At 38.2% G+C, this 9725-nt stretch overlaps 1 protein-coding gene across 7 annotated transcripts in view; it reads left to right on the forward strand.

The window, feature by feature from the left end:
• Positions 1-9725, forward strand: part of PPP3CB (protein phosphatase 3 catalytic subunit beta) — a 48678-nt gene that overhangs the window by 35745 nt on the left and 3208 nt on the right. For 3 of the 7 annotated variants that reach the window (XM_065671733.1, XM_065671734.1, XM_065671740.1), the window contains exons 13-14: positions 2580-2609; positions 4290-5999. In XM_065671733.1, the coding sequence (XP_065527805.1) occupies positions 2580-2609; positions 4290-4468 (209 nt within the window). In that variant the 3' untranslated portion in view covers positions 4469-5999. Of the gene's footprint in view, positions 1-979; positions 1008-2579; positions 2610-4289; positions 6000-6549; positions 6610-7232; positions 7305-9725 lie in introns of those variants that run through there. The other 4 variants (XM_065671735.1, XM_065671736.1, XR_010610885.1 and 1 more) reach the window with 3 other exon arrangements.

Here is a 9725-nt window from a genome sequence, read left to right on the forward strand (position 1 = left end):
ACTCCATGCTGTGGAAGAAGTCAAGATCTGATTTTTTAAAATTTCAGAAATACGTGGATGTATTTTTGGAAAAAAATCAGAGGTTATTTTTGATAGCTTTGATGTGCTAGAATAAAAACAGACTTTGGGAAATCGTGCCCTTTGTATGTTTCTAAGTTGTTTTTTTTAAATGTAGATTTATGGTTTTTATTAATTATGTCGCTTGCGCAATAGTAGCTGAAATATTAAACACCAAGTACTGTTCTTTAACGTAGTATTTCCTAGTGATTGATTCTGTGAACTGAATCCAATAAAACTTTTCCAAATTGAGTTAAGGTCTGTTAAAAAAAACCCAATCACCTAAAACCTTATTCAGCAACCTACTAGACACAAGCCTAAAGGAAAAGTTGTAATACTTCCATAGAAGTCAGTTGGAACTAGCCAAATACATCTTATATTTCATTGCTGCCCTTGCCATTAATCAGAGGGGCAGTAAGATAGGATTTTTGAGGTTTATGTTAAAAGTTGGCAAGGATTTTGTATCAGATTTGTCCCGTGCATAAAGCAGGGGGAGAGCTGCAAGTGAGGTTGGAAATGCCATTGAACCCTGTTGCTTAAAATTTGCTCTCAGTTGAGAATTTTCTGAGCGAAGACATCAGGATTAACTGTTACATTTGTATGATACAGTATTTACTTGAGGTTTATCAGGGTTTACAACAAATACAGTTTTAATTCAGGCGTACCTGCAAAAGAGAATCCAACAAAATTCCAAATTGAGTCTTTACAGTGTGGGGTTTTCTTAAGTGCTTGTGTTTTCCAGTCAGTTTGTTCTTTTATGTCAAGTTGAAAATTACCTTCTTCTTAAATGTGATGTATATTCCAAGATCTTTTTGGAATAATAGTGCTACACATAGAATGAACTAGGAGTAAATTTTGAAATTTGTATTTATGACAAGCTACATAATTTACGGAGATAAATCAGTATTCGTGATCTTTTCAGGAAAAGATTGAAAACAAAGACTTCACAGGTAACAGGAAATGGTGGAAAGAGGTGGTTTTTCTACATAGTTTTGTACGGCAAATTGCTTATAGTATGAAAGTATGTATTTGGTGACTTTCTAAAATAATTCTTTACTAATTTATTTTTACAACTTGAGAAGAATTCTTTCCCTTAATGTAAATAAATAACCATCCATAGAAGAGACTTTTTTGTTTAATTCTGGGGTTGCCCTTGTCTCTGTAGATAGACGTGCAGCAAATCTGTTATTTTTCCCTACCATGGGCTGTGCAGTATGTAAGAGTTAAAATGCTGCATTACCCTTAAGCATTCCACGTTATTTCAGTAGCACTTCATGCAAGTATCCAAATTTATTTTGAGAGATTCTCAGTGGAAATTATAATTGTATGCATCAGTGAGGTTGAGGCATAGTGTAGGCAACTGAAATTTTGTGTCTGGGTTTTGTTGGATAGGAAATGAGAAATAATAAACTTAATTAAGTTTAAAGCATTCTGATCTAATGCTGTATTTTTAATATGGCTAGTTTCCCCAGCGTTTACTTGAATACTGTGCTATGATTTTTGTTGTTAACAATATATACCAAGCACTACACAAGTAGGCTTACCGTTATGTGTGCTATTTTTTAATATTTATGAAAATATGGTATTAAAGGCATGGCACATAGCAGGGGAGGTAAAAAGTTGTTATCTTTATTGAAACTTTGTGATATTTTAGATTGTAGTTACAAATTGGTTTCTTTAGCAAGACTGCCCTAATAGGGGTTTTTATATCCTAATAACATAATATTAAAGCTTTGACTTCTAGAGCTAAAACAAGTGGGAAAGGTCTTACACCTAAGAAATTGCAGTAGATGTCATGGTTATTTAGTTCAAACAAACGAGTAAGCTAAACTTTTCATATTCAGATTGACTCACCCACCAAGACTATGTTAAATCCAAACCTCTTCCCGCTATAGAATTTGTCTTTCATTCAACTAAACAATTGATGGGACTTTGTAAAGATGATTTGCTAGGTTTGTCTTTCCTGGCTTAAATTTCGTTGCTCAGTTCTCATGGACGTTTTTACTTAAAATACAGAGAGAATGTGATGTACTTGTTTAACTTCAGGCAGCTAAACGTAAAGAGAGGAATAATTTCTTAGAATATTTTCATAGTATCCTTCCTGATAATCTAATGAAGTTCACTAATGCGTTTTAATCTTTAGAATCAGTCGTCTCAAATAGATTTTTAGTACTTTTTTAAATCCATAGCACAACTTTAACCTCAGTGTAACTTTTTTGTTGCTGCCTCAAAGAAACCCAAATGAACCCACAAAACTTGGAGAAATGTGTAATTAATAACAGCAGTTAATTAGTGTTGCTCTTCGTTACTTTTAGGTGATAAACTGTATTAGTTAAAATTTAGAAGAAGATTGACTTAAACTTAAAAACAACTCCCCAAAACCTTAATTATCATTTTAACTAACTGTAATCTAATCTGGCGTAGCATACTATATTAAATTGATCATTGCCTTTTCTGCTATGCGATATTACACTCTTCATCTTTCTCATTCATTTTGCATGCATCTGCTCACTTCTGTACAGCCACTGTAGAGGCAATTGAGGCTGAAAAAGGTATGATCAGAGTCTTTGCCATTGGCAGAGATCTGTGGTGTCTGGGAGGGAATTCAAAAGTACTCTGTGTGGGTGTGTTTTACTTTCAACTTGCACAAGCAGAGATGAATCAACTGCATTGATTCATCCCTTTTACATGTAACATTCATTTCTGGCTTTAGGATGATGATAATCTTTAATATTTTAGGGAAATTCTTGGGGGTTTTTTGGTCTTTTTTTGTTTGTTTTTACAAATTATGCAGTAGGTTTTTTGTATAATAGCATGTTGTGATACGTGGTGTTGTCTTGAAGTCCTTAAAAATGGTAGTGTTTAGTGTTGGGGTTTTTTTCTTCATTCAACTGCAAGGTTGTGTTTGATGGGGGGTTACGTGTGGAAGGAGGGTTGTTTATGCATGCCTTTTCTCATATAATCTATTTCAATGGCTTTGAACAAATGTTTTTAAAACTTTCCATAGCATTACTGATAGCGCAAGATTTATAAATGTAATGGGATTTTTCTATAGATTTTGAACATAATTTGTTGACCAAATTTATTTCCAGTACATACGCCAGCCTGCCAGTATGAGGCTTATTAATTTCCATGGATTATCAGTGCTTCTGTGCTATATAAGTAGTATATTTCTCCCTTTTTAGTGATATTGAACAAAATGCCATCAAATTATTTGGTGTTCAGAGTATCCAACTTCAGATTATTGTCTTCTTGGTGAGACTTTAATTTCCTCTTGCTCAATATTCAGTGTAGTGAATGGCAAACGGCATAGCAGTTAAGAGAGCTGCCCTTGGGGGTTTTCAGATTTGGTCGCAAAGCACCATTTAATGACTGTATTCTTTGGTTTTTAATTAAGGAAGTCAGAGCTCCAAAAGTATAAGCAAGTGCCATATTCGGTTCTCACACACACACACGCAGGAGGTCCCGTTGTTGTGAGTGGAAAGCTGTAGTTACTCTCCAAAGAATTATTTCATCCCAAAGACTTCAGTCTTATTATGTGGTCCACCATTTTCAGGTGTCAATTCAACGACAGACCTCATTTATTAAAATAATCAGTAGCAAAATAATACCTATTTTCTACACTTATTTTAAATACATTCGTATTTAAATGGTACCATTGTTTAACCACGGTGCTAATTCAGTGCTTGTGGTTGTGTCCATTTCCATCATCCACGATTAGCACCAAATGTGAACCACATCCTGCAGTTTTGCTGCATGAAAACTGCAGGATCAGGCCATCGATGCGTATGCAGGATGTAAATCTACTACTACTTTTAGAACCCTTCGCTGCTTTGCCTCCACTGCACTTGCTGTGCTGCTTAGATCTTAGACATTCTGCTGGAGAGAAGGGGGATGTCAAGATAAGCCTGACACACCAGGCAGCAAAAGCAGTTGGTGTTGATAGCTGGCCACACCAGGGATGCGCAGAAGCAGTCAAGTGGGTCTAAACCCCTTGATTCCTACTTGCAGAATATTTTGCCATACTTTGTTCTTTTGTTACAAACTGAACTCATGATTGCCGTTGAACATTTCAGGAAAGCAGGTTAGAGAAGCTTTACTAATGCAAACGCAGAGCCATAAGTTTCTTTGGCTGGTTTCTTACCTGTTTTTAAAACACCATGTGTTAGAAAAAGTATATGCTTTCTACTTATTTTTCCATTACTGACATATCAAATTTGCATTTTGTTAAGCAATACGAGGATTCTCTCCGCAACATAGAATCTGCAGTTTTGAAGAAGCAAAAGGTTTGGATAGGATCAATGAGAGAATGCCACCAAGAAAAGATGCTCTTCAGCAAGACGGTATTAATACTATAAACACAACAAATGCCAATGGAAACAATGGAACTGGCAACAACAATGCACAGTGACCACGTCAGCTTCTGGTTTACTCACTCATGTCTTGCCTGAGAATTCCTAGATTACTGCTTTTTGATGTGACAACAGATGAAATAGCCAGGGGGATCACTCGAAGCAACTGCTTCACGTGAGGTGGAAAAACATCTGACTTGATCCCGCTGAAGAATGACCGTCGTGCTTTTGAGACAACAGCCCCTCTCTCTGCATGGTGACCTGACCTCCTGGGAGCCTGTCTTGCCTGTTCACACAAACTCCACCACCGGCTGCTGAAGTTCAGAAGTGTGGGGAAAGGATGAGGCTGTTACCGCTAAAGCACATCTAGACTAGCATCTTACGCTTATCGTTGTCAACACTTAAGTTTACAAATGGGATTTTTCTTTCGGTATAGGTAGTTTGTTTGTTTGTTTTTTTAAATCAGACTTTCAAATACAACCCTAAGAGCTAACTATTTATTAATGGACATCGGTTTCATGAAATGTCTTTAAAATGATAGATTAGAATGGTCTTAAAATATCTGAGGCTGCAAAAACTGTGTTTAAAGTAGACAGAAAAAATGCCAAAAAAAAAATCTTAGTTCAGTAAAAAATTCAGTAAAATGCTGACCTCAGGTTTACTCCTTAGATGTTGCTAATTCTATATTGTATTCACTGTCTTTTTTAGTTACAGCTTATCAGAAGATTTCTATGTAGGAGTGTTTATTACTTGAACACAGATTTAAAAAACAAATATTTAATTCAGAAACTTTTTTGCCCAGCTTTTTCAAGACTCTTCCCCACCTTGAATTTTAAAAGAAAATTTAAAATATTATATATACTAATTTTAAAAGTAAGAAAAATATGGAAGTGTTAATTTTAAGGTACTTTTAATTGAACTTTGTACATTGTTTAAGTAAATTTTGATTCATATCAAGTCTGTAAAGCTTGGCATTGTATTTTGTGTATGCATGTTTTCATTTTGCAAATATTTAATATATAGACCTATGATGTACATCTATAGGTTACCTAGATGTTATGGGTACTTTTAGTTTACTGTGAGTATTACGGTTGCATAAATAGCTAATAATCACTGGGCTGAATAGATGCAAGCTTTTTATTATTTTTCAATCTGTAAAGGAAACTGAACCTGTATGAGACACTTTTTGTTTAGGCAAAGCAGCGCGTAAGCAAGTGCTCTGTTCAACTGCTAAGGCATTAGTGAAAGTGTTAACTTGAGACTGCATGTATTTTGGTATCTACAGGACTGCTTGGTTAAAATAAAAGTTGAAGCCCTGTGCTAATTTGTTCACAACTAATGGACTGTACTGATTGCCACTGTACTTTGTTATCTATTTTGACATTTGCTACGTGTCCCTCTCATCCCCTGAAACACGACTTGAAACTTAGGTCACTAGAGTTCATCTCCCCCCCCGGTTTTTTGTTTGTTTGCCATGAAGTACAATCTGTACATACCCCTGAGTTGGAAATTTTATGCATGTTCTGAACTATTCAAGTATTTTATAACCGGTAGCACACAATAAATTTTGTGCATGGGCTGCGGCTCCTATCACTGTGTATGGGTGTTATTTGGCATACGCAGGTCTAATCTGGCCTTGAAAACTGTTTGGAAAGAGCCTTCAAAATTTAAGGTAGCGAAAAAAGCCTGAAGGCTCCGATGTGGCTTGCAGAGAAGCGCTTGAATGTCAGTGCTGTTTAACTTGAGTTTTATTCCTGGTTTTTTTGCTTTTGCTTTTGAATTCTCTCTCACAAATAAAATACCCAGGTGTTTCCTGTCTGCTCAACTGGGCATCCATAGCTGGTTTCCACAGAGCAGTGCTGGTTGATTCTAGAAAGGCTGTTCAGTGTAGCTACATTTTGGGTGTTGGTTTGAACTAAATGTTCAAAACCAGTGAAATGTTGGGGCTACTTTTTGGGGCAGAAAGGGAGGACTGCTTGTGTTGATAGTCAATACAGATAAGTCATTTAGTCTTTTTGGTATATTCTTTTTAAAGTAAGGATAAGCTGCTGAACAGGGTGAGAATTAAGATAAAAATCATTAAGTCACAATTTATATTATGCTAATGGAGTTTTAATATTTGATTTTACTTTAATTGCAGATACATTCTAGTTGGAAACTCTTCTCAAAGGTTGAGTGCGGAAGATCAAGTTTAAAAATGGTAAGTGTCTGGTGTTTTGTATGAAGCACTCCCGTACTCATGAGCTGACTCATGTGTGCATATGATGTCATATTAGAGCAGGACAAGCACGTGTTACTAAGTACGACTGAAATTTTACATGATGAACATTATGATGGTACCTTCCTCCTTGTGAGCACTAGTGGAAAATTTCTCAGCCTCACCAAACAGTATCTTTCATGATGTGATACCAGATTTTAGTTGTGATCAGTATTCTGACTAGCTGGAGTTGTCTGTGCGAAGAAAATACAGATTCAGTCCTTGTCTGGAAAGTCCTTGGTGTAACTGGAGAGAACTGGTTATGATTCTTGCATGGCAGTAAATTCCCAGCTGCAGTGAAGCTGGCGTTTCTGAGGGTTCTCTTGCAGCACCTGGTTTGCTTGCGTGAGCCTTCCCTGGCAGCATCTTTTGTCTGTAGTAGTTTTTGCCAGATACGAAGGCAGATCGGCAGTAAGGGAAAATTTCTTGGGCAGTTGTTGACCTGATGGGTCAAACAGGAAACCTGTGGGTTTCCTGCCACCCTGTAAGTCAGGTAACAGGATGATGGTGGTGGGTTTTCTTTGTTTGGAAAGTAGGTACTCATTCTCTGCTACTGTTTCTGAAAGGTGGTGTCTGGAGCTGTCTCTAATTCTTGTGTTGTTGGGGAGAAGAAATTATATCCTTCCTCCCAGAAAACTGTAAGTAGTTTGCTTTGTTTGTTTTACGCTTTCAGCATTTTAAGGAGGGAAGGAAAAAAAGTGTGTGACCTTTGTCTGTTCTTGGGTAGTGAGGGCAGAAGGCTTGGGAATACCTCTGTTGGAGAACACGGGTAGCAAAGGCTGTGAGAGGCATGGCTGGGTTCTGGTTTGAGCTGGAGTAGGCAGTGCTGCCCTGCCCTGGGTTCTGTGGATGGCGTGTGGCTCCCAAAGAGGCCATCTCATCCCTGAGCTGGTGGATTAAACCACCATCTGTGGTTCCCTTGTCTGTAGGGCACCAGCAGCAAGAAGGAGTATTCAGAAGCAGGCTGGGGATTCTGGCTCTGCCAAGGAGGATAAATGCGTTGTACTGAAATTTGACAGGACATTTGTAGTGACAGGACAAGGGGTAACGGGTTAAAACTTAAAACAGGGGATGCTTAAATTGGATATAAGGAAGAAATTCTTTCCTGTTAGGGTGGTGAGACACTGGAATGGGTTGCCCAGGGAGGTTGTGAATGCTCCATCCCTGGCAGTGTTCAAGGCCAGGTTGGATGAAGCCTTGTGTGGGATGGTTTAGTGTGAGGTGTCCCTGCCCATGGCAGGGGGGTTGGAACTAGATGATCTTGAGGTCCTTTCCAACCCTAACTATTCTATGATGCTATGATGAAAGTTTTGGGCCTATTTCAAAGCAGGGACTTGAGCTGTCGAGAAACTTGCTGCTACCTGGTGAGCTGGCCAGGGAAGACCAGTGTAGCTCTGTGTCTGTCTGTACTTAGTATAAGGGCACACACAGCTTCAGAACCCAGAATTACTTACAGTGTTAAACAGAAGCTTTCCTTTCAAAAGCTTTTTAAATTCCAGTTGTGAAGTGGAAAAATTGCTGTAGTCCTATCGATTGAATTGTGACAGTTGGTCTCTAACAAAAAGACAAATGGTTGGGATTAGGGCTGGTTTTCTCTTAGGAAGTGGTAGGTCCCTTCTGGTTTGAGTCTCAACACTTGTAAGTGGAAGAGTGTCATAAACGGCTTTCTCTTTTCTAATGTTTCATGTTGAAACACCGCAGTGTTAGCAGCATAGACAAGTAAGGCTTTTTCAGATGCAGAGTAGACAGTATCTGTTCCCTTGCCTGTTTTCTACTACAATTTCATTATCATTCAGCTCCTGTTACCCACCTAACAATTCTTCCTTACTAGCATGTAATGAAAGGAATTTTTTGCCATAAACCAGGTGAATGTCACTAGAAAATAGAACCCTACTCATCTGTGCATTTTCTTGGAGGAGTAGTATGCATCAGCCAGACTTAATCAGTACTCCACTTTGAGTGACAAGTGGTGGGGATTCTTTTAGTCACATAAAAAGATACAGAGGCACTAATATGCTTTAATTATTAAATGCCAATTGTCTTCAATTGTAAGGAAGTTTGCTCAAGAGCAAATAAACAAGAACCAAATCTTACGAGAACCTCTGTGACGCTCGTAAAGCTATTGACAGCTATATGCATATAGTCTGAAGTCAGATTTTAGGTAGCAGAACATCAATATAAGTGAAATACAACAGGTTTTTTGGTGTGGTAAACTCTCTGGCTGTTACTGTTTTGCACAAACCTTCATGTCCATGCTGTGTAGGAGTGAAAGGTTACCCAGATTAGAATCAACTCTGCAAGGCTGAACTGGTTTTGTTTGAGGGATAACAGAAATGGGGGTTTGCTGTTTGTGTGGGGGTGTCCTAGAACACAATCACTGTTAAAGCTTTGCTTAGAAATGTTAGGAAATGCATTGCCAGCTGCTAGACTTGAAGCTTCTGTTAAATTCATGGCTGGGGACAGATTCACTGTGGCTTTCTGAAAAACCAAAATGTGCTATTCAGCGCTGTTCTTTTTAAGCTCTTTGAAAACATCCACAGTCATTCATATTGTGTAGTTCACAATCACTTTCAGTTGGGCATGACACATGACCCCTAGTGTCAGCATTTACATACTAGCTTTTCTCACTGCTCAGTCGTTTGCTGTGTAACCTACTCCCTTACACGCCGATGCCTCAAAATTAGATACAGAATTGTTTCTTCTGTCTGTTGCTCCCTTAAGCATAATTATAACTAACCAGTAATGGTAACTAATGCAAGAAATTAAATGGGGGGACTGTACAGTCAGATTCTGCCAAGGTCCCTAAACTGTCACTGTAATGTGACATAAACTGAGCACTTGCGTGTTTTTCAACATTACAATGGAAACGCTGGGGGAGGAGGGGGTGTAAATGCTTTACATCACAGCCTCAGGCTTTTTTTTTGCCATCCACAGGTAGCTCAGCAGTTCAGGTATCTCAAGGAACTTGTTGAGTGCTGGAGATGCGTCTTGAGTTTAATCATGGGAGTCTGGCAGAGGGGAGGGATTTTTGTCTGGATCAAAAGGACTAAGGCTTGGGG

This window comes from Lathamus discolor, chromosome 3 (assembly GCF_037157495.1).
Source record: "Lathamus discolor isolate bLatDis1 chromosome 3, bLatDis1.hap1, whole genome shotgun sequence".
Lineage (NCBI taxonomy): Eukaryota > Metazoa > Chordata > Aves > Psittaciformes > Psittacidae > Lathamus > Lathamus discolor.